The sequence below is a fragment of the Toxorhynchites rutilus genome, chromosome 2 (genome assembly GCF_029784135.1).
Source record: "Toxorhynchites rutilus septentrionalis strain SRP chromosome 2, ASM2978413v1, whole genome shotgun sequence".
NCBI lineage: Eukaryota > Metazoa > Arthropoda > Insecta > Diptera > Culicidae > Toxorhynchites > Toxorhynchites rutilus.
The window spans coordinates 285,583,479-285,609,354 of NC_073745.1; the positions used below are offsets into that span (position 1 = coordinate 285,583,479).

Here is a 25,876-nt window from a genome sequence, read left to right on the forward strand (position 1 = left end):
CACATGAACGAAGCTTTTACCAAATCATGATCCTTATCCGCTAAAACAAACTTAAATCCTTGTCGAGTTCACGTGACTTGTACAATGTGACCCCGGGATGTGTCATTCATCGCGTTTCGTCAAGAAAAACAACAATATGTCTCGGCGCATCGCCTTCGGGAATTTCTTTCAAATGAGTAACTGTTTGAAGTAAATAGTTTGGTATTATTATTTATTTAGTTCGGCTTTTACCACATTAATCTGATAATAGTATTTGATCGGTACTCACTGCTTTTGCTCACATAATTCGTTAAACTTTCCTACTAGCTTAACTATAATACAGGCTTTTTTTTTGTTTATTTCTGCTGAACAAATGAATGCATTTTTCATTGGTAAAATTTTGATCGTGTATTTAACATTCTGTTTTTTTTTTCAATAGTGTAATGGATTTATTTATATAGTTACATCAGAACCTTTAATACATGATTTAGGATGTTCCATAACTATTCACCCCAGAATAGTAATGATGAATTTACAATGTTCTAATCGTGTCACATTCCAACATAACTGAAACTTCTTGGCGTTGTTGTTGTTTTAAGGGGATTCGACCGAAGTCTTGTTTCGCTTTCACAACGAACTCTACTTTTGTGTGGGAGAGGTAAAATATATTTTTTTAATTGCGCCAATTTCCCCAACAAATGTGAGGCGACGATTTAACTCACCGCTTTTTCTTTGTACAAAAATTAACTAACTTTGAGTACTTTGAGTAGTTGAAACAGTTGAAACGGAAAGGTTGGCATTGGAGATTCATCTAAAATCTTCACTCACATGGAATTAAATTAATGATTGTTCTAAACTGTTTTTCTTCCAATAACACGCGTAGAAGCAATTTTGCTATTTATGGAATCAAGAATAAAGTTTTCCCCTTTTTTGCGGGATTTATTGCTATTTATCAGTGGTTTTTTGAGTAAAAATTGCCTCATTTTCCTAGCAGCTGAGTTATACATTATGACTGATGAAAATACACGGTTTTCGTAATTCTATATTTTTGGAATAATTCTGAGAAGCACAGACTTTATCTTACAAAGTTTTCGTCTTTATTCAAACCTATTTTGAATTGAATAGCCGTCGTGGGACTGTAGATCAAACGTTTGTGGTATAACGGAATCGTACTTTTAAACAAACGCCAATTAAAGAATTGTAATACAAGAAACCACAAAATAAAATCGAAAATGTAAAAAACGCAATGTTCGCTTGCTATAACTGCCTGTGTCGGAGGAAAGCAGGCTTTCCTCTGCTGCTGTTTGAAAAAATGTTCAAACGAAAAATTTTTGAGAACACAAGAGCTGTTGTTTTACTTCATTCTGATCTACAAATCATTAGAGAATCAGCAGAACTATTGAACATTCACAACAAATATTTAGTTTTCTGTCGGAAGCCCGGATTGGGGGTGATAGCAGCCCAGATGACATGGCTCCGATTCTCGTCCTTCCCACTGGTAGCGGAGTGGGTCCGCGAATATTGACCGATCTGCCCGCGTTGCAGTAGCAGCAACACTATCCTCGACTGTAGGTCCGAAACACCTGGTCACGTCTCCCTCGCAGGCCAGCAACAACACCGGTTGCCATCGCGACGCTGCTGGCCACTAAGGGATGCCCTACTGCTGGTCCTGTGGGTTAACAAGACACACAGTGTACAGGGGGAAAATCCAACGAATGGATCAGCATAGGGAACGTAATCAGATATGGGGAACTGAACTACGTTGAGGCAACGAAGGAAGAACAGAAAGGGTGACACAGCGAGACAGTTGAGTGGATGAATTTGTCTCGCGATGAGTGTGACATATTTCGAAATGACTGTATTAACACTGGAACGGTTCGTGTTTTAAATTTATTTTCATATAAAAAATAGGGCTAGTGTGCTTGCTCATTTGCTCTAATCAATGTAGTCTTAACCATTCGATCGGATCCATTTATATATTTTCGACAGTATGCTCAAGCATTATTCCACCGATTTGTTTTGATACATTATTCTTGTGATGGAAATGTTTCGCGAACATCTATTTACCGTATGCGAATATTGTTATTCGCAGCAGATTTTTCTAGTTTTTTAACGTTCGCAAAGAAGAAACTCATCGATAATTTTCTCTGACCAAAAAATACACTTAATAAACTAAATTGATAATTTTGTCTTAAACACATACATACATCTGCGCATACCTTTTTGAGAATAAAATTTATATACATAAATCAGTCTTTTCTGTTCCGACTGATCCATATCGAGCGGAGAAGATTACCTAATTATGAGGACAGTTGACTAAACAAAACACTAGTATACATAAGGGATCAAGCATCCACTCTAACCGCTTCCGGTGTTAATCCATAATTCAATAGTTACCCGCGAATGAACGAAACGTCACCTTAGACAAGTGAGAAGGATCCTAGAAATAGCAGAACAATTGGAAGATGGCGAAAAAGAGAGAAAGAAAAGAAACAAAAAACGAAAAGAGAAAAAACGTCGAAAAATTAGAACAGAGAATTCTTCTGTGAAAACTTACTGCGAGCTAAATCGCAAAAAAAAAAGCCTAGACTGGGTCTAATCAAACCTCACGACACCTATCGCTTTGCATCATACCATAGAGGACGAATTTCATGACAATTCGTCTCAGGAGTCGACAGCACCATCTCAGATTGCGGTGAAACGTTGTGGGTGTAAAAAAATTGATCATTTAAGCAAATTTACATACAGTAAAACCTGTTTTTGTGCCGTTTTTTCATGCAAAAAAATCTCGTGAATTTTTTTTTTGTGCGGTGTTTGAAAAAATTAAGTCATTGGTCATTTATTTCTTTTTTCTATCTTTGATATGTATTTCATCGCCCTACATAGAGACTGTGTCAGCTAATTCCCACTGTCATGTTTTATTTTGTTTGTCGAGTATTGTAGTGCCATCGGTCACTACACTACTACCTGATCGAGCCCTGTCGTACTCGAATCCGGAAGACAACATGTTTTGATTTTAGACCTACTTATAGTCAGTCCAACTCTCTCTCTCTCTGCTTCGTGTATGGTATATAGTGTGGTATGCTGTAATGTTCAGTTACCGTCTCAAATGTTCTGCCGATAATGTCTACGTCATCAACGAAGCGGATGAATTGATTGGATCTATTTAAAATCGTACCACGCAAGTTAAACGTCGCTCGTCTCATAACACCATATAGCGCCATGTTGAATAGCAGGTCCCCTGCAGGACTCGAATGAATTAGATAGTCCACCCGATATTCGCACAGATCACTGTATTCTATCCATCGTAGCCTTAATCAGTCTTGTCAGCTTCCCGGGGAAGCCGTTGTCGCTCCTAGCTCTTTTCGTGTTATTGAATCATTTGCGGCTCTAAAGTCCATGAATAGAGGTTGCTTTGGGACTCTGTACTCACGGTATTTCTGGAGGTTTTCAGGTCGGTCTATTACTGACTAAATCTTCAGTTTGCGACAGAAGATTTAGTCAGTAATAGACCGACCTTCGGTGAATCCGACCTGAAAACCTTCCGCAAATCTGTTCGTAAGCGGTGGTAGACGACGGAAGATGATTTGGGAAAGCACTTCGTAGGTGACATTCAAAACGGTAATTGCATGAAAGTTTTCACATTCTTGTCAGTCGCCTTTCTAGAAGATAAAGCAAATAATCCCATCTTTCCACTGCTTTGGTAGCTCTTCTATTTCCAGACAGTTAATCCACTTTTCTGGATCTATTTACCATTGTATTTATTTATTCTTTGTCTTCGATGTTAAATCGTACAAACTGGTACTAAAAATTAACTAAATTTCTAATTCTGTCGACGAAGACATTCTTGCTAATACAGAAAGCAAAATTCTCATAAACAGTGTTAGAAGCACGAATACATGCACTAAACGGATTGTTGAACCCATAGTTTGTCCTATTAACTTATAGTCGAAGAGCATTGTGATGCCGAAGAGTACGAGACGGGACGTTTATGTAGATACTCTGAAGTAATTCCGGGAAATCCATATCCAACATCGCAGATAAACACTCGCTGCAGCTTGAGACGTCTGGCCGATAATGTCTCCAAACCAATCAGCAAGCAGCGTGATGTGTACGGTGGCAACTCTGCAGGGTGTTAGCCCAGGGAAGCTGACGAAGTGCGAATAGGATGAAATGCTTCTGTACTCGTTCAAGTTTCAGATCATGTGAGACGTGATAAGTTGTTCAAACTGCATATTCCATAACACTGTGTACCGAGCAGTATAGCATATACATCTGTGATGAATGATACCCTTCCGGTGACGACGGATGAAGGCTAACTGAATTCAACAGCAGTTTGACAGCGGGTGAAAGAGATTATTTTGCATTTTTTCTATATTTATGGTCATAACATTTTCATCGCATCACAACAAAAGTTGATCTACATCAGTTTGTAAAGCCTCACAATCCAGGACGGATGCAATCATCCGGAAGATTTTCAGGTTGTCGGCAAAGAATAATTTTGTCGATGACAGACGGTGAGCGAGATCGTTTATGTATATAATGAAAATGAGAGGCCCGAGTACGCTTCCTTGAGGAACTTAAGATGTAAAGTCAAACGATGCCGAGACTTCGTGATCCACTTGTACGAAAGTTACCCGCCCAGTAAAATATTTTTGTTTGTTGTATTAGTTTGTCGAAAGCGACGATGTGCGGAACCTCGTCGAGAACCTTTGAGAAGTCCCCGTAGATTTTGGCAACGGTACTCTACTGCAGGGAACAATGTGTTACTATGGGCCTGATCACGAACGTCACTTCACGGTGAAAACGAAATGATTTGTATGTAAAGTTATATGCACTTCATTTCGTTTTCACCGTGAAGTGACGTTTGTGATCAGGCCCTATATTCCATCTGATTGGTCGATGAAACCATGCGAAGACTCGCTGGTTAAAGACTTAGCAGCTTTGTTCAGAAAACGATGGACGTCTATGGATTGGGACCATCTTTGCACTTTTACACATTGACGGGAACATAGGCTCGGCTAATGAACGATTGAAAATTAACGTTATAGGTGCAAACAGGTCGGCTGCGAGCCTCTTGACGATAAATAGTGTCAATCCATCCAGACCAGGTCCTTTGGAAGCATCCAGACCGTTCAGCGCTTCGAAAACGTCTCTGGAAGAAAAACCGAAATTAGGATTCTTCATTATTCATTGCACCAACGTAATCGCGTTCATCGTTATCTTGGTCCTCTGCCTGTACGCCATTCAGGTATTCACCGAAGTGCTACCTCCACCTTTCGGTCACTTCACGTTCGCTTATTTCCATCCTTATTCCGACACAGTTCTGCTTGGAACAAAAAGCCTTTTCGATATGCATTGAATTTCCGGTACAACTTTTACGTCTCATGAGAGCGATCAACCATTCTTTGTGTGGACACCGACTGGACAACATCGTTGCTGGACGAGCTGGACGGCGAGGGATCGAGTGCCTTTCTCAAGGCAAGAGGGTGGAGGTGGTAGCGCTGGAGTAGAATAGAGTAGAGTTTTCAAATGGCCTTTCTCAAGGCTAGAAACGAATGAACTGCAAAAGTTCAAAGTCTCTATAATACAAGACCTTCCTTCATGAGAGCGATGCACTTCACACTCCTTCTCTTCCTGACAACGCTTCTTTTCCATGAAGATTTGGGTTTGCTGTCTCCGCTTCTGTCTATATCAATCCACGTTCTGACGGGTAGCTTGACGCAACATCAACTCCCGCGCCTTGTTCTTCTCGTTTAACTCTTGCTGACACTTATCATACAACCAATCGTACAGTCGTCTTCGTTTAACGTGTTCTCCGCTATGCTGTTTATGTTTTAATCATGCTCAAGAGGAGCTTAGTTAATTTTGCCTTCCTCCGGCAGCGCAGCTTCTCATTTGTTAACTGGTGTGCGCTGTACATACCAATTACAGGTTTGAACTCCTCCTCTTTACCGATCTGAGCATCGAAATCTCCGATGATGATCTTGACGTCATGATTTGGGCGGGAAAAAACCCTGATATTACCTGATTTTCCAGTCACTTTATAGCTCTTAAAGTTGGCGTTTCCATGCGATACAACAGATCTATTTTATTATGGTAATGAATTTACGAAAAGTTACCCCCGATAGCGATCTCTTCCGGAAACGACCCAATCGATCATTTTGCGATTATAGTGAGTAAACGTGCTGCATTTGTTACTAGTAGCTCATTTGGAATATCACGTCACGTAACGAATTACACCCTCCTAAAGACTCGGCGAAACTAACGAAAATGTAGCTTATATTATACAATGTTTCATCGAGCTAAGATCTATATATAATACGGGACAACGCAAAACATCACTATATAGCTCATTTTACCACGGCCTAGTTGGACCTTCTCAACAATCCGGCTGTCGTAAAACATTCTTGTCAATGTACAGGAACGCAACGTGAATCTGTCGATCGTTTTCGTAAAAAAATGCTTGCGGAAGGAATGATACATGGGGATCAGGGGAAGAGTTTTCCTAACAATAACTTTTTTGTTTTTAAAATGTTTTTAAGAAAACTACTAATGTTTAACTCGTAACATTTTCATGTGTAAACTATCCCGATTGACATGAACTATAAAAGATAGAAAGTCAACGTCTTCGACAAAAGTACATATTTTTTATGTGATCTAAGAATTTTTCGAATACGCTATATCGCTATCTTGACCTTAAACAAATTGCGATTTTTTTAAATTTTTTTGTTCGAAGAGAACATGCAAAAATGTTAGAAAAACTTTTTCCCTGTAAAAGTGCCTGTCTTCCGGTGTATAGATGACATGTTGATAGTTATATGAGCTATTCATATAACTTTTTTGATAATTTAAAAAAATACGTTTTTGAGAGAAACGCATTTCAATTTTGGAAAAAAAAATTTCAATGTTATTTTTGGAAAAAAAATGCTTTCAATGCAATTTCAAACAATTAACAATTTCCTACATTTCATTCCTTGACCAAGTTTTTGTAGATAAATTTCTGTTTGGCTCTTTTTGGTTGGGCCCTTTAAAAACAGTAGTAATTCTTCTTTGGAGATTTCTGGTATGTAAAGTTGCTTAAATGATCAATATCTTTACATCCACAAAGTTTCACTGCAATCTGAGATTGTGCTGCCAATGGCCAGTCGAGTTGGCATGGATTTCGTCAGAGGCGAAAAAATCAGTTTTCACTCACCTTTACATTCGCCGTTCTTCTTCTTAAAGGTAACCGTCTTACGTGGCCCATGCGGCTTTCGACCCCGTTTTGCTTTTGTCGGACTGTAGTCCATGTCACGCGTATCATCGTCATCGTAAAATTCGTCATCGTCACCAATGGCCATGGCCCGATTACTGCTGCCATTACTGGTTACACCATTTGCCACATTGCGGACGGGCGAAGAACGCGAGTTCGAGGATAGCGCCGAACGACTGCTGTTTGAGTATGATCGAATTGCACGTTTCCGGGTAGATTTCCGTTTGGAATCAGCGGCGGTTAGGTATTCAGAAAAGTTTGAATTATCACTAGAGGCCGTCACAGAAGAAGCGACGGAAGCGATCGAATGTGCTGAACTACAGGAAGTTTCGTCCATCTGACAGTAGTCTTCATCGTCACTGTACCGTTTCCGTGGACTTTTCTTTGACCTCTTCAGCTGCAGATCGTCGTGATATTTAATACTTCTGTCGGTCTGGCGTATCCGTTCACGTAGACCGGACTTGCGTCGTTTCATTAACCGATACATGTGCTGTTGCGTTGGAACGTCATGGGATGAATCATCCACGTCACCGTAGTACGGTTTGTTATTGTTATTGTTATGTTTTGCTATCACAGGAACATTTGTTTCTTTACCACCGTTGGCTTTTGAGTATGGTCGATTCTGGTCAGGTTTCAGATCATCCCTGTTCAGTCTTGGTCGGCCCCGTGGTCTCTTGATACGCCTTTCACGACTCTCATACTCCGAGCTCTCCTGATCGTTAAAATCACTATCATGTTGATCACTACTCTCGGATTGCAAGTGGCCCCTACGAACTTTACGATTTTTCCCTATCGCCTCGATACTATCCGACAGATCATCCCCCTCTTCAGCATCATTTATAAAATCGCTATCGCTTTCATTCTTCCGGACAACGTGTTTCCTCTTTCGACCAGGTTTTCGCGATTCCTGCTGTTTACCCTGAGTGCGTTTTCCCTTTTTGTGAATTTGGTCATCCTCTTCTCTTTCCTCGCTGACAACGTCATCATTTCCGGAATCTGCTTCCTCTAGGCCGTTTGCATCTCTTTCCGCTACATATTGGTCATTCTCGCTGCTGTTTTCATCGACATCTTCCTCTTCCTCATCATTATCATCATCATTGTCACTGTTTCGGCTGCCCTGCTTATCATCGGGTGGTTCCTTAACCCCATTACTATAACAGGATTGGCTCAAATCCCTCATAAGCTGTGACTGTCGCTTCTTCAAAATATCCATCATAGGTTTTGTGTACCCACGGATGTAGTCTTCACTCTCGGTATAATCCAGTCCTCCCCCCGCGGTCCCATGCACCCGTTTGTTTTCTAGATCACGAATGGCGTAAGTTGGATTACCGCTGTATTTAATCACAACCTCCTCCATTTGATCCGCTCGTTCGAACTCCTTTTCGGCACGTTCCCTTGCAATCTGATCCGGATCGGTACTGAGAATATCAGACCAGGAAAATTTCTTCTCCTTCGTATCCTTGCCGTTGGTCACCACAAGATCATCCTTCGCTCCGTTTATTTTGCCATTGGCCGGCGTCCGTGTACTGTCCCGCTTCGAGCGAAGGTTCTTCGGCGACGTTGTCTTACTGTGCAATGTACTCTCCCTGTAAGGCAGGACGCCCATCTTCATCAACGATTTGACATGGTTTATTTTGTTTGTAATTTCTGCCTCATCCTGGGCGGTCAGCGGCTGACTCAACTTGGCAATATCGCTCACGTTCAGCACGAGGCGTGATTTTGGATTGTGGCCCAGCCGGCGCAGTTCTTGATGGAACAGTGACCTTGGATAATCATAGTCTGGCCGCTCGTCGTACGTTAACCCGCCAACGTAGTGCAGAAACTCCCCGAGGTACTTCGGACAATCCTCGCCGTAGATCATCTTCAACATTTCACGCACATCCGTCATGAAGTACTCCTTCATGCGGTGCACCTGCTCCGGTTGATTGAGCAGCTTTTCATCCTTCCACGGGAGGAATCCACGACTCCAGAAGACGAGGTTATAACTGTAATAAAAAAACAGAGACAGTCAACAAACATGTTAATTAGATCTTTCCATATGAACTGTTCCACCGCAAATGACGATTTTCTTCAAAAATTTTATTTTTGTATTTTTTATTTGGCTCAAATTTTGCAGACGCATTTTTTATGATCATCATATCATCAGGGCATTAAGCATTCCAAGTTATAAATACAGAGTGTCCGAAATATGATTCAGAACGGTATAAGTTTATAAAATAATAAAATCACAAATAAAAAGCAAGAAAAATTGTGACACATATTCAAATCGATTGAGGATAATGGAATATGTTCTGATCGGAAACAATAACTTCATGAGTAGAGAAGTAACATTTCCCAGTTGCAGTCGCGTAGCGTGACCAGGTGACGCATGAAGCGGATGTCTTGGATGTCACCCCCTCTATTCAAACTTTTTTTTCCAAGTATTTTGGCGTGACCTAGGTTTACACAAGTTCCACTCTGTTTTTAAAATGTATTCGCTTATTATTTAATTTAAACATATTCTCTGCGCCAGTGAGATATAATTGATTCCGCACCGAAAGTGATCATGACGTTCTAGTTCGGATGCTTGTGTATCATGAAGTGCTAATCAAAGCAAAGTTCTCTCATTCTCATTTGTGTCATGATTCGTAGCATGTAACAAACAAATGCCATTGGGGCAAATGACTTCTGCATGATCATACTGCAATAAACGAAAGTGCCCAGGCAACATAGAAAAGGCTCAATCTGTCAACTCAGTCGAGCTGTGAAATTTCGGAAGTTTGTTTCGCAATGTGAATGTTGTTTGGGGTGATATTCCAAACTCAAACTCAGTTTCAAATTCACTGTAAAAAAAACGTCTCACTACACTATGAACTGTAACACATCCAATGCAGTCCAATGATTAGCATAATACAGAATAATTTCAACGAATCTTGGTGTCCTTAGTGAAAGCTCTATTTCGAAAACTTCGTCGTAGAAATTTGTAATTTGTAGAACGATCTTTTCAGTTCGCTCTCGCATGCTCATATGTATCGAGCTTGGATTGCTTGAAAAATATCGGTTACTTCCTTAGACGATTTTGATCGTCTTAGTAATGCCCGATGGAAGCGATCAATCCACTCCAATATTCCTACCCTATTTTTTCCTCCATTATAATCCCGGACCCTGAAGGTCGTTAATAAAGACTTTTAAATAGCTTCCGACTGGACTATTCCTTTCAACAGCAAGAAAAATTACTAGCGCATTGAGTCTTGTCACAACCTTACGAAAATTTCTTTAGTGTGCAAATATTTTTGCACTACTTCACGTAGTTCGCATAAATTGCTTCCACAATATTATAATGAGCACAACATCAAGTTTGCGACAACTTTTTTCAGAAACATATCTACAGAATCTGAACTACTCCTTTGTCCATGACATGGTTGGAGCGTTGTCGGAAGACGCGTATTCAACACTGTGCGAGAGGGTCTTAGGAAAGTATTTCAGACCAGGTCCTGGAACAGAAATCGTCCCCGATGCCACTGAAGAAGGACGAATAGTTGATTGGCTGCCAGCCAATGCAAAAGCTGAATTCCCAGTGGTCACAAAGAGATTAGTGCCAAGCAATGTACATTATGTGCGAAAATCAACTCATCCCAATCCGTTTAAAAACGGAATACCGGGTGCATTCCAAGCGTGTTGCCAAAGCATCGTGCGCCACAAATCAGGAACTGAGCAAAGGCTAAAGGAATATCGGTTGAAAAATCTATTCCATGAGTTGATCAGTTGAGTCTCTGTTCTACAGATTCAATGACGTATCTTCGGAGGTAATTGTAAAATTTATCTAAGAGTGTCCTTGTATTCTATGATTTGAACACTTTCAGATACTGAACATGTAACATCCACAAAAATGGAATCGTCGATGGGAAGTATCTCGGAGAAACGTTATTCTTATCTACAAAAACTTCGACTAAATACCGCCTTGCAAAGCCCGTTGTGCTTGCCGTAACTACCAGTCATATGGAAAATATATGGAAAACCTCGAAGAAATCAATATAATGACAAAAATGGAATTAAACAAAAGAAAAGAAATGGAAGGCAGAGAAAACAAAGAGCTGAAGGTTGTAGGAAAAAGAATCAGAAGAAGAATTAAACGACCTAGTATAGTACATTCAATTATTGAGTTTCACTCTTTTAACTTGTTTACAACATAAAAAAAATACAAATATACTATTTAAAACGATTCATTATTATGGCAATTTGATAGTTGGAATCAGTGCCGAAAATATTCACGTTCACGACATTCAAATACGGCGAATTTCAGCCTGACTTATATTGATAACCTACTGCTCAAGCGAGAGTCGATAAATATGAAACAACACTAATCATGAACACCAGTGGAATGAACATAAACATCAGCTTGCCATGGAGTTCATTTTTCATTTACATCTTCATTTTCGCCATGATATTCGTAATGTTGAAACTGAAGATCGTTGCGTGTTAGTGAGAATCAAAGCATACAGTTCAACGTCAACCAATTGAGAGTGAAATCGATTAATGGTGAAGGGTGGCCATTCCTTTCACAAAATTCTTGTTTTTGGCGACTTTGGCAATGGAATGTAGGAGGCGATCTGACGTAGTGGTAACATCAATGCCTCTCACGCAAAGGTCACGAGTTCAATTCTCACTCCCGACATTCTTCCAAAAATGGAAGTAGAAAGTGACGATCCAGCCAAAAGTGTTAAGTCACTATAATAGAGATAAAAAAAATGGAATGTATAGTAAACTTTTGCTATGTTTTACGAATCTACCTCCGATTGGCCGGAAATGGCATACACCCCCAATTATATGGGCAATGGGTGACAATAACAGATGAGCGGAAAGCGAACATAATCTTGTTTTGGATTTCCGGTTGAATGAAACTGGCTCTATATGACCAACAATGATACAAAACCCCTACGATATGGGTATTGGATGAAAGAGCTTCAACAGCGGGAGTCGAATATTGTTTTCCGATGCCTTTTTGGAAAAAAAGGCTTCCGGTTCATTAAAAACGGCCCTGGAAGACCGAAAATTGAGTTAGTGAAGTGGAGTTGGACAAAGAAAGTGTTAGAAACTAAGACAGTATTAGAGCGAAATGGCGGTAGCAAAAGAGCATATAAAGCGGAAACGGAAACGGACCGTACCTCTCACACTAGAGGTCACGAGTTCAATTCTAACTCCCGACATTCTTCCAAAAGTGGAAATGACGAACCAGCCAAAAAGTGACTATAATATAGTATAAGAAAAAAAAAGAAAAAGGAAAAGAAACGGAAACGGAATGCTCAACGCCGTTCAACGCTAAACGTCACTCAACTGCTCAACGAAAACTAATGTTGCCTTTCCGGATTCGTGGTCCATTCTTTTTTTCTAAATATGGAAATCAAACACGTTTTCAATAAAAATTCACCGCAAGCTATGAAGATCAACTTAACGTTCGTGATAATCATCCGAAATTATTGACAGTAATGAAAGTGCCTGAATGCAGACTTTTCGAAATTCGCTCATGCTATTTTCGTACAATATACCAGACAAAGTTCACGCGTCTTGACTTTTGTGCTATGCCCATTATGAACATTATGGCACTGGTTGGAACTAGGAACACAAATTAAAAAAAAAGATGTTTCTGCCGGTTGGAATTAAGACCAAAAGGTGCAAAATTTAGTCCATCATTATAGGTAGTATGAATGCAGCAACGCTCTCATCCGTATGTTTATCAGCAGTGGAACAAATTCCAAGCAAGTAGCACATTTATGAACACTATATAGGCGCAAGCAGTAATTTTTAGAGTATACAAACGTTATATATTGTCTTAGCTGAGCGGTATGTGGGCACTTCACGATATATTTTTTTTAAATTTTTCAAATAATTTTTTTTGAGGCCCTTCTAAAATGTAAGGCTAGAGTTAAAATGAAAAATTGATGATACAAATTGTCCTTTTTGGTAATAAAAAATCGTATACAAAATTTGAGTGAAATAAAATAATACAAAAAATCGACCTTTGAATACAAAAAAAAATCGCTCATATACAAAAATCAAGTTCAGCAATACGCAATACACACCCTAAACACTCCAAATCGCTGCGTCTGGCGTGCGCACCCATATGTGCATCCCGCGAGGTAAACTCCAGCGTTCCATCGTGCGCCCGGCGCTGATCCATACAGAACGGTCGGTGCTGGCCCGTCGAATCTAGGAATTTCGATGCCAGTCCAAAATCGATCAGATGAATACGATCCTCCCTCGGTTCGACGGCTGCCTTTTTCTCTCTACCATTCACCGACACCTTGGGTGTTTCCATGTCAAATGCAGCACCATTACGGCTAACCTGAACTTTTATTTGCTTATAGTTCTCATCCACATTCCGTGCTGTTATTTTGTAGAAGAACGATTTGCTACAGTCACCGTCCTTTTTTCGCTTTCGCTTCTTTTTCCCGTTCTTCAAGTCCTCCTCGTCGCTATCGTCTCTGTAAACGATATTCTTCAACGGTCGCAAGTAGTGCGACTTTACCATGTCTTGATACGTTTCGGAATCCGCTCCTCCGAAAGCCCGACACGATCGGACCGGGTTCGATCCGCAGAACTCGACCGTGGATTTCTTTGTCATCACCGTCGGTGTTGAAGAGAGTCCACTGTAACCGTTGCTAACGGCGTTGTTTTTCTTCGCACCTTTCGGACTGCTTTCCGAAAGTTTTGTACTTATCACGCTAGTTGTCGCTGAGACTGGAACCTTACCTATCATCAAATTCTCAGCTTTAATGTCCGAGTGTACGTAGCCCTTGTCATGTAGATGCTCCAACACGTCCAGAATCTGACAAGCAATCACGGGAATACTCTTTGGGTCCATCCGTTTGTTCTTTATCAGCGAGTGAAGGTCACGCTGATAGCGTTTTAAAATGAGGAATCTGTAGCGTTCATTTTTGAAGTAATGTGAACCCGAAGCGATGTATTCTGGCATACCAGGTGGAATGACGTTGCTTTCTGTATGTTTAAAATAAGCAAGAAAGTGAGCTCGGTAAATGATGAATTCATCATACTACTAAAAACTTACCTGTTCTCTTGGCTGTATTTAGTAAGGCATGAATCTCCACGAACAACGGCCCGTTTGAGTGTGGCTCGATTTTGACCACATATCTTGCATTCTCACTCGTGACTGGCTTGAATATGTCATCCGACGCTAGAAAAATTTCTCCGAAGCTGCCTTTACCTGGGGATAGGAGAAAACAGTACGTAGTTATTAACGTTTTCAAGTTACCCACCATCATACACCTACCTATGGGCTTCCCGATACGCCAGTCTTTCAGCGCTAAATCAGTCAATATTGTTCCTTCGACAAACTCCCGCGTCAGGGTGAAACTCAAATTGAGTGCCGGACTGCCGTTGGGCGTTTCCGCGAACGATGCGGAAAACGAGTCGACCTTCTGCCGTTTCTGAGGGGATTCATAATGATTTTCACTTTCTCCAGCATTTCTTTTGCCCATTATTTTCGGTGATCGATTTTTTTTCCTTATGCTAATGATGGCCGACTTTCCGCCGGAAACGAATGTCTTGGCCGGAAAACTTTGTCTATGCTCCCGTTCCAGCCACACTGTGCTAATTATTCATAATTTTCTTCGCTGTTGTATGTGTCACATCAACATGCTGTTGAAGGATTGCTGGAATTATGAAATAGTAAGTAAATAAAGTAATTAGTGAATACATCGCCAGCAACTGTTTGTACGTTATAAGTTCAAAATATTCATAAAACTACTATTGAACAGGATGCAAGATATCAAGTACATAAGACATAAGACGCTGGATCAACTTCTTCAATTCGCATGATGCATGATTATTCTCGATGTGTGAAGCGCTGGGATAATTTCTTTCACAGGCAGGTGCCGCTGAACGATGTGAAACCTGAATCACCAACTCCTTTTGCACCTTTTGGGCCGAAACACAGACACAGAAAGAAAGTCAGTTTCTGCGGAAAGTAAAAGATTTCATCACTAGGATCGAAGATGTCAAGGCGATGAGAGAGCAGCGAGTACCGTCCAGACTAAGGACTGAACACTGCTCGGTTTCACATGGCCTCACAGGGGACCTTAACGCCAACTCTGTGACCACCAAAACATCCATAACTCAGCGAGAATTTCTTGTGCGTCTTCCAAAAGTACGACGACCTGAAAAGTATGAACGAGATCAGCGGGAGTGTACGAAACGTCCTAAGTGACGATCCATCGAGAGATTAAGCAAATCAACAGTGGATCAATCACTAAGATCCTTGTTCTTTGTATCTTCGGACGGTGCAGACTCCCACCAACTGCTTGGTACCGTGGCCCGATGACATCCATTTCATTCAACCAACAACAAAAAATCGAGCAAGCTCTAAAGAACAACAAACAAAACAAGTATTCTTAATTTTGTAAATAAAGAAATCAAAACTTGTTTTAATCCGTGTCAAATTGTAATTGTAATTGTCAAGTGTAATTTATTTTGTAAAAAGTTTAGGTTTGGAAGGAATCCCGAGCGAGACAACAATGGCGAATGGAGGAGGATGCCATCACAAGTCAATGCAGCTGATTAGGCTATAGCATAAAGCCAAAACCCCGTGTCCACTTTCAAGTCTCGTAGGTTCCTGAAGCGCCTGAATTTCTGTCGACGATGGAGAAAGCTAGCATCGCTTGAAACACATTATCAGGAAAAAAAAGGAGAAAGGACGAGAGCAGGGTGAAAACCCTTTAAAAAACAAGGAATATCTGGGAATTTACTCACCAATCTGGGATTCTTTTTCCTGTGGATGAAGTTAGTTCTTCGGAAGGGTAAACAGCGCGAAGAAGAGGGCTTCTTCACTCGCGCTGTTTGATTTGTACATGGCTGAAGCATTTGCGTAAGCCATAGAATGCCATAAAATCATAAAAGATTCGTTAACTGAATATGGAGTACAGTACTAAGAACTAAGGTATAACCAAGCCACGATAGAATCAACTTAACGATGATATTTGACATTGCTACATATTTTAAATCTGAGCTCACTGAAACATTACATAGTACAAGCTGCGTTGTCGTTGGTTTCGACGAGTCTTCAAACAAAACTACAAAGAAACAGCAGATAGATCTGAAGGCCAGCTTTTTAGTAGCGAAGAGAAGGAAGTGATAATTCGTTACATGACGTCAATGTTCTTAGGATGATCTCGAGCATCAAATCTTCTTGCAGCTTCTAAAGAAGGCCTGGGGAAAATTTCTCTGAACAGGATTCTTCAAGTGTGGATGGACGGCAGCAACGTGAATTGGTCATTTTACGCGAGCTGAAACAGTTCTTTCAAAATTAAAGATCTTGGATTTAGGTGTAATCCGTAATATTTTATCCAATGTATCCAATGATGGAGGATCGCTAAAATTTTACGACTGACAAATCGTGCAACTTCTGGAACTCAACGGAATGTAAAAAGCATTGGTTTTGAAACTCATGAAGCGATCGCCATTGATATATACTGTGACGGTAATCGCATTCTATCTTTACCCTCCCGTCGTTGATTTCGATCATAAAGTGGTTAGAAAATAATTCGACAGGCTTTCGAATTCCGGAATCTGGGCACATCAGTGGAGCTCCAATATTCCGAAATAGTTGTTAGCAACAAAACCAATATGTTTGCTTACTATGATCAGAAAAATAAACGACTACAGGATTTTTGGAAGGGATAAGTTTAGGGAAATTTTTACCATTGTTCGCTTACCATTTAGTCTCTCGCATGGAAACTGCAATGTTGAGACGGGCTCTTCCATTAATTATAGCATCAAATGAATCGAAGTAGATGAAACGGCTACGAGAAGTAGAAGAGGAATCTTTCGTGGTGAAAAGTTTTTTTGGAATCATTATAGTTCCGTAAAATTGATCCAAATCAGAATGAAAGTGTTGTCCTAGTGTTTGAAGTATACTGCATATGGCGGAGGCGATCTGGCGTAGTGGTAACATCCATGCCTCTAACGCTAATGGTCACGAGTTCAATTCTGACTCCCTACGTTCTTCAAAAAATGGAAATAAAAAAGTGACGAACCAGGCAAAACTGTTGAAATCCAAGTAGTATATAAACAAAAGTATACTTCATATTCTTTGAACTGCATCATGTTTGGTATTTCATAGAACAATTCATAGTTTCATTTAAGCATAAACCACGAACAATTCATTTATTGGAAGATGTCGACAGACGGTTATAAATTTCTGGCTACTGGCTACTTGTTCTTAGCGGTTAATTGTTCCAAGAACTACAACTACAGAACTAGCAAAAAATTTGATTACTAGTCTTCATCTGGAATTTTCTGTGAAATATTATCCCTGATATTTTTTCGGTTTTTGGGTTGACACCCTAGGTAGAGTCGAATCTCTCGCCATCTTTGAACGATTTTTCAAACTTTCATTTTTTTCACTTTTCTTCATAAAACGTTGTTTTAATGCATAATCTTACGGAAAAACACAAAAAACAAATAGTTTATTCCCAACTTTTAAAAAAACAACATCAAGCTCAATTGTCTCATATAATATCGCTTATCTGTCAACTCACAAACCGAAGTATAACCATCAGCGAATTCAATTTTGCAATTAAACCACTCAAAATGCTTAATATCGAAGACGCAAAAGTTACATCCACACGCGGAATCATGTTCGATTTTCGGTTTTTAATTCTCTATTCCACTTTTGATCAGTATTCATTGTCATAGGATGGTTTAAATATTATAGAATAGCATGTAGAAGGGTTTCCCATCAACAGAAATTTGAAATTCATAATGCAACTATACAAATCAACCACCTGTCCATCATACCCCCACTGTCCGTCTTACCCGCGGCTCCCCTATGTAGTGAACAATAAACCAATTTTTGTAGCGCAAGTAATATATTTGCTAATTGGCAAAGCACGTGGTAACTTGTTAGTTCATTCATTACAGCTTCGTCCCACATAGGTAGCGTGTAGAATCACAAAAATAATCTGTATTTCTACAGATTTATTAGACTTTTTGGAACCATGACTCTGTAGATACAGATTACAGATTTCGGTGAACGTGAACGTGAAAACAGAGGTGAATAGAGATGTCAAAATATTTCCCCGTTCATGTTCACGTTCGACTGTCGCAAGGCATTCTGAAAATTATCTCACCGTGAACTGTAAAAGGATATGTTAAGCAACCCCGAGTTTTCAGTCAGTGAAAATTCCCATATGAATGCAATTTCATTCAATCGGATCCCTGCACGAATCGATAAACTTCGTTGCTTCGGGTTTATTCGTGAACAACCGTATATTTTATTCGAATTATTTCATTGAAGCTCGTTGTTTATTTTCTTCACGTTTTCTGGCGAATTTTGAATATGAACGTGAACGTGAATAAAAACATTCTATTCATCACGAGTTTTTGAGTTGTTTGTTCGCAATGTTGCTCACCGTGAAATGTGAACTATTCCACCACCTGTTCAAGTTCACGTTCACGGGAACTCTAAATCAATCTTGATAGTGGATAGTAGAAGCAACAAGTGACGATTGATGATTAGGGTGTATCCTGGATGGATGTATGAGTATGAGTGAAACGGTAATAGCTGGTTTCGTAAGAGATATTTTACCGAAACCAGTTTCTAAGCTAGCGATTCTCGAAATAAACACTTTGACGGCCATGGTGTGTTGGCCAAAACGGTCGTCAAAACTTGGAGGGGCCCAGTGGTTAATTCTTATACTAGATGGTGCCAGGAACCCATCTAGCACATCATCTAAAACTACCCCTATGCAGTACTGAACACGCGGCCCCAACTCAAGGTAAACGAGTAAAATATCGATAAAAATCTTCATAAAACAATAATTTTTTTCGAAATTACATTACATTATTAAAAATTCGTAAAATGTCTTCTATTAAAACAATCCAGACATAAGAACTCATCGGAACATTTCGGGCAGTGATAAATTTTAATTGGTAGAATAATACAAACAATGATGCCAAACTATGATATCGAAGTGTCCTACTATGTATTTGAAGCCAGTAGAAAACGAAAAACACATTATTTTTAACATAAAACATTTATTTGAAACTTTGGAAGATTTCGCGTGTGCAGTGCTGCACTCATGGCTCCAGCGGAATAATTTTTGAGTGCAGTACGGCCGAGTCAAATCACCAAAAATACGGGTTAAGGGATGTTGCGGGACAAACACACAGGGCAGAACACCTAACCACATTATTCACCGAGAACTATGACATTGACAGCTTTTGCGGCGATGATTGAGAAAAACATCAAGACAAAACGATCCTTGGAAAGCAAGTAGGGTAACATGGGGTGATTTGGTCATATGGGGTGATTTGGACCACCCCTTTATCACAAAAATTGCGGCTCAACATGGATTTTTTATAATGTCATTTCCTTCTATTGTAGAACCGTATGTACCTAAAGTAAAAAAAACTTTGGTAAAACTTCACAAGTAGAGGGAAACGGTAGCATAAAAACAGCAAGCACTTTGATCATCAAAAAATGTGAATTTTCCGATAGTGACTTCAAGGTTTTTCCCGCTAATTAAACAAATTTTTCGTGTATTGTACAGTACAGTTCTATTCGCCTACAGAAGAGGAACAATTTGATGTAGCGAAACTGTAAGTTTGATAACATTAAATGAAATTAATTGCATTTTATTTTTTGCATGTTGTGTGGGGTGACATGGACACGTTTCTGTGGGGTGAATTGGTCCTACAGGTTTGAGACTTTTTTTGGTCTAATTAATTCCAGATGCCGCTGAATTACAAAAAGAGGATGGACAGACAACGTTGGAAGAAGGAGGAACTTGAACGCAGGCCATCGAGAACGGATTTTCTTTGACCAAGCATCAAAAGTGTTTGAAAATGCTCGACCAACAGTGAAAAGATTCATGCAGAATTCGAGATGGTCTCAATCCAACTTTTCTGGTCTGGAATCTGGCCAAGACACCTGGTATCGATCCCAAAACATTGTTACTGATTGTAACATTATCCCAAAATACTTTACATAAACATAAGTATGTTTTTTTCGATGAAACACACACTGGACCAAATCATCCCCAGACGGTCCAAATCACCTCACATCAAATTTTGATGTCAAAAAATCATCTTTGTTATTTTATGATATATTTGGTAGATTGGAGCTTTATATAATGATTAAACATTATTTATTGAGAGAAAACAAGTGTAGCTCAGTATACAATGTGACATTTTGTATTTATACCGTATTGGTTTGGAAATATTAGGCGATTTGCTTAGGTGGTCCAAATTCCCCCCTTTTCCCCTATGTCATAACCCCGATTATACACCAACATGTGATCTGCGGTGCGGTTTATCCACGAAAGCGAATTCTATAATAGTTGAATGGGCTTTCCCATTTTTTTCAGTGAGCGGAAGGTTTTTGATTTTTTGTTTTGATTCTGGCTGTTACATTATCTGAACACTGGTGTACACGACCTTACAGATGAATAGTTTTATGTTTTCTGTATTGATAAAACAGTTTTAATGCTGAATTTTTTTTTACGTTTGCATCTTATTTTAGTCCATTTGTATTTTGCGTGATTTTTTCTTGACACTCATAAACGAGGATAATCTGGGCTCTACAATATACATAAGAGAGCGAGCAACTTCACTAGAAAAATGCTTGTATAAATCTCGGGAAAATTGATTTATATTGAACAAAAAATGTAAATACAGGTCGGACTCGATTATACAAAGACTCTATTATATACTGGCTCGATAATATATGATTCGATTATACAGCCACTCCATGCCAAACCGATATACTGGTTCTCAGTTTTTCGTCAAAAGTGGTAGTATTGTTCTCTATCGCAAATTATCAGACCCGTATTTTTTTATTTTTTTGTTAGGGTTTTTCAGGGTGGTCCGAAAAATCAATTTTTTTTGCATTTTTGCCAAAAAATGACTTCACAACTTTCGAACCACTGGACCAATTCAGATGTTCGACATATTAAATAAAAGCCAATTACCTGGTCTTTTTCGGAAAAATACCGCAAGTGCAGAAAATTTGAATTATGTTTTCGTTATTATTGATTGTATTTGTTTTTTATAGTTTTCATGGTCTCGCAGGACCAAAGTCTTCTTCTTCTTCTTAAATGGCACCAACGTTCCTAGAGGAACTTCGCCGTCTCAACGTAATATTACTTGCGTCATTTTTACTAGTACTTAGTTGAGATTTCTATGCCAAATAACACGCCTTGAATGCATTCTGAGTGGCAAGCTCTAGAATACGCGTGACCACAGTGCAAGTCGGAGGAAATTTCTTTGACGAAAAATTCCCCCGACCAGAACGGGAATCGAACCCGAACCCCCGGCATGTTAGGTTTTGACGCTAACCACTCGGCCACGGGAGCACAGGACCAAAGTCACTATATTTTTTTTATACTTTTTCTGGAAAACTTAGGATTTTTCACATAACATATCTCGAAACCAGGGAGGCGTTTTTTCCGTTTTTGAGTTATGATTTTTCAAAGTTTACCGATGGTCCGAAAAATATTTTTTTTCCCATTTTTTCCACTACAAAAAATCATATATTTTGATCTACTGGACCGATGATCGATGTGTCAAATTAAAGCCAATGAGCTAGTCTTGTTTGAAAAACTATTACACCTTGAATAAAAAGGCTTTTGTTTTCGCAATCATTGAGTATATTTGTTTTTTTTTTATGGCTTACACCGTTTCGGGGCCAAAGGTGCCATATTTTTTGTATTTTTTCCTAAAAGCTGAGGGTTTTTTCACACAATATATCCGAGTACCAGAGAGGTGTTATTTTTCGTTTTTAAGTTATGATTTTTAAAAGTTAACATGTTTTAAGTTTTCGTTCAATATTTCTATGCGACTAGACTGGATGTATGTGACTATAATCCAATCAATTGACAAGTGCGTTGTTTTTTCAAAAAAGGCTAGCTAGGCTAGCTTAATTTGATATGTGGATCATCTCAATCGGTCCAGTATTTCAAAAGTAATAAAATTTTGAAAAAAGTCATTTTTGGACCATCGGGAAAATTTGAAAAATCATCACTCAAAAACGAAAAAAACGCCTCCCTGGTTTTGAGATATGTTATGTAAAAAATCCTCAGTTTTCAATAAAAAATATAAAAAATATAGCGGCCTTGGTCCCGAGACCATGAAAACTATGAAAAACAAATACAATCAATAATGACAAAAGCAAAACCTGAAAATTTTGCAAGCGTGGCATTTGTCCAAGAATCTTTTTTTTAAATGTCGACCATCTAAATCGGTTCAGTAGTTCACAAGTTATGATTTTTTGAAAAATGTCACTTTTGGGAAAAAGGGGAAAAAGGCGATATTTCGGATCACCCTAAAATGAAAATGGGCACCCTAACAAAAAAATAAAAAAAATACGGGTCTAATGGTTTGCAATAATGAACGAAACTAGCACTTTTTACGAAAATCTGAGAACTACTATATTGGTTCGACATGGAATGGCTATATATTCAATTTTAGACACGATTATATGTCATTATAGACTCGATTATATACAGTAAAAAAAATTGTTTATATTTCAAATACGACTTATTTCAAGTGAAAATAAAATGTGTCAACGTTAAGGTGAAAGTTTATTGGCTATTACGAATACAATCAAATCAAAATCGTGATTTCGGTAAATTTCAGTTGAAGATTCACCAGGAATTGTTTAAAATGATATTGCAGCGATATTAAAAAATATAGAAATCGGGTGTCAAAGAACAAATTGTAGAGCTTTAATTTGGTTGATAGGAACATTCAAGTTTATTATGTATTTTTGGATAAAATTAAGAGTAGTTTCTCAAAAACTACAAACTTCTAAGTTTTCCACTCCTAAAATGTTACTTAAAACCACTAGTTTGGAAGTTTCACAACTATATCCTGAATAAAAGTTATTAAAACATCGTGATATAATTCATTAGCTTTAGTCGTATAGCAAATAAGATTAATCTCAAGGTCTCAAGGTTAAATTTCAGCTTTATACACAAGCGTGGTGAAAATAAAAATAAATAATTTAGTCAACCTATCACAGATTGGAACCTAACTACTCATTACGCTGCTGACCTATTTTCGATGTTTTGCGGAATAGTCTCAAATTATCACACACCTAACATGCATCCGTATGTTACAAAAACGGAACGGTTAGGCGCTCTTAGAGAATTTTAATAGAATCTTGAAGCGATTTATCCTGCGTCTTGGATTAGTCTCTGAGACCCGTTTGAGCCATATTTGTTTTTGTCCACTTACATCAGTTTCAAACAATGCAAACAATATCACATTTCATTGAATTGCATGAACTTGAACAACAGCAAAAAAAGGACTAACTTTTCAGCCGTTATTCAAACGGATGATAACGTTTCTGGTTCGAACGCATTATCATTCACTAGTCTCGCCTTTAGAAAAGTTCAAAACATGCCAACGCTGAGTACATTCGAACTTCGCGTATGAGTGAAACGGGACGAAGCCAGAGCACGAAACAGCTAAAGTAATATAAAGTAAAAAGGAGGCACCAGCGAAAAGCATCAAGAAATGGCTCTTTCTCTTCCATTTACTGCTACGCGTACGAACGACCGTTTCGTGGGCTGCTTCTGGCATTTTCGTCCACATACTTGGCGTTTATGTTTACGATGCACACTTTGTGGTTATTTTGGAAAGGTAAATCTGTCAGTTTTGATATCGCTTGCTTCACACGCTTCTCATCACAAACACCACTCTAGCGCTCATTCAAAACAACACGAACACAACTAGTGCAGTGCTACTGTCAGGTTGGGTGACCACTTGAATCATTTCCTTTTGCTATCATTCTTGGTTGTCAGTTTTCATCTTGTAGCGCTTATGAAAACACAAATGGCGGGAGTATAAGTATGCGTGTCAACACCGAAAACACACTCACACTACTTCACTAGAGCAAATCGATTCAAGCCCCTTGCAATAGAAGATTCGATTTTCCTCCAGGAACTATGAATCCTATATATATATACACTGTATAGAGTAGAAAATTATCTGACCTAATGAAGAATCCCGATTTTTTCAGCGAAAAACTGCACATTCGTGCTTAGATTGAACGACAAATTGCGCTCTAATAAATTTCCACTTTGAACGTAGCAATGGCCCGTTCAGATCTGAGGCGAGTTGAAGCAGCCATTCATGTCGTTTCGAACGATTGGGTCAGACAGAGCCAACCGAAAAGTGTAAAAACTTAATACTGAGAGAATGTTCAATTTCAAACACTTTTTCTGTGGCAAATACGCTGCTGAAAGGCAACACTTTATCTATAATCGATTCCTCGAAACGAAATCTTTGCACTGGCACTAATTATGGGTGATAATCTACCGTTTTTCAGCATCAAATTCGCACTACATTTCACTACCTTCTTGTACGGTGATTGAAGATGTTTCGTTTTTCTGGTGGGACTTATTAGCTCCCTTTGCTGGCTCTTGTTCTCTTTCACTGACTGCGGAGAGTAAAACTCACCACAACGTTTTCTTCTTCGTCGACCCCCTGAGGTGTGTTCGTGCGAAGGGATTTTTTTCAAATTTCTCATATGTCCAATTTCGCCCTGTTTGTGCCCTGTGGGTTGAAGGATGCGATTGAACAAGAATCAAAACATTGAGATCTTCTAAAGCTGAAATTCTGAATTCTGTCTGCGTGAAATGAGAATGGTTAAGGATTTTCCCTTGTAAAATAAGATATATTAAAGAAAAATTTACTTTTTCGCATAAAATATGTATTTTTTGTGTAGTTTAAAAACCGTTGCAAAACATAAAAATTACAGTTTCGAAGTAAAAACTTACAGCTTAGTTTTTTCGTAGGTGTTTTGATTACTTTTATTTAAAAATGCATGATACATTCGATTGTTTCTAGTAACCAAATAAAATTTTCCAATCACTTCCACCTCTATATATTGAATGATTCTGGGCCAGTTACCTAACACCTAAATTTATGATTGTTATTCTGTGCGGTTTGATTTCATTTGTGTTATAAGATCACAAATTTCAGAGGAGTTATTTTTTAGTTTCAACCTGTATCCATTTATTTACTTCTTCATCTACATCTTCTTCAACAGCATCATGCCACCCGGTTTTGTTGGTTTAGATTTACCCAACGCTTTTTTGCTCCATGTGAGTTAATCTTAGTTGAAAAATTATTTTGGGATTTTCGTCGTAATTATATACGAGGTCCACGATCAACTTAAGAGTCTTCAGGAAATTCAGAAAATTGTCTTTGAAACTATTAATTTCCCAATTGAAAAAAATCAGCTGAAAAAGTCCCCACATACTTGAACTTTCGAATGCCGAACCAAAGATTATAACATCAATCACAAAAATCATTGAACTTGAAGATGCAGATGAAATGAAAACTTCATAGTCTGTGAGGCGTCGTAAACAAATTACGTAACGCTAAAAATTCGGATTTTGGATAACATCCCACCCTCCCTACGTAACGCAATTTCCTATCTCTAATACACAGTATGTAAAGCAATCTCAACCCCCTCCCCCCGCCCCATCGCGCGTTATTTGTGCACCACGCCTAAGTGAATCATTCGGCCATGTAACTTTGTATGATCATCTTTTTGATAGTTTGCAATCGCATCATAAAATCCCTATGATTTATTAAATATGCTATATATTACAATTCCCTAATCCGTAAATGATAAAA

The 25,876-nt window shown here is 38.8% G+C and overlaps 1 protein-coding gene across 8 annotated transcripts; it reads right to left on the minus strand.

Annotated features, from left to right (window-relative positions):
- Nucleotides 1-194: 194 nt before the first annotated feature.
- On the minus strand, nt 195-24,704 carry LOC129765247 (uncharacterized). Of its 8 annotated transcripts, none has more exons than XM_055765349.1 (7): nt 24,551-24,673; nt 14,502-14,883; nt 14,280-14,435; nt 13,294-14,209; nt 7,178-9,219; nt 2,399-2,419; nt 195-1,648 (listed from the first exon to the last, which is right to left on the minus strand). In XM_055765349.1, exons 2-6 carry the CDS (start codon nt 14,707-14,709, stop codon nt 2,400-2,402), a joined length of 3,342 nt encoding a protein of 1,113 aa, XP_055621324.1. In that variant the 5' UTR covers nt 14,710-14,883; nt 24,551-24,673; the 3' UTR covers nt 195-1,648; nt 2,399. The 8 variants fall into 8 exon arrangements, with proteins under 8 accessions (XP_055621324.1, XP_055621325.1, XP_055621321.1 ...); XM_055765350.1 differs by having other exon boundaries at nt 2,377-2,419; XM_055765346.1 differs by lacking the exon at nt 2,399-2,419 and adding an exon at nt 16,942-17,028 and having other exon boundaries at nt 24,551-24,636.
- Nucleotides 24,705-25,876: the final 1,172 nt, after the last annotated feature.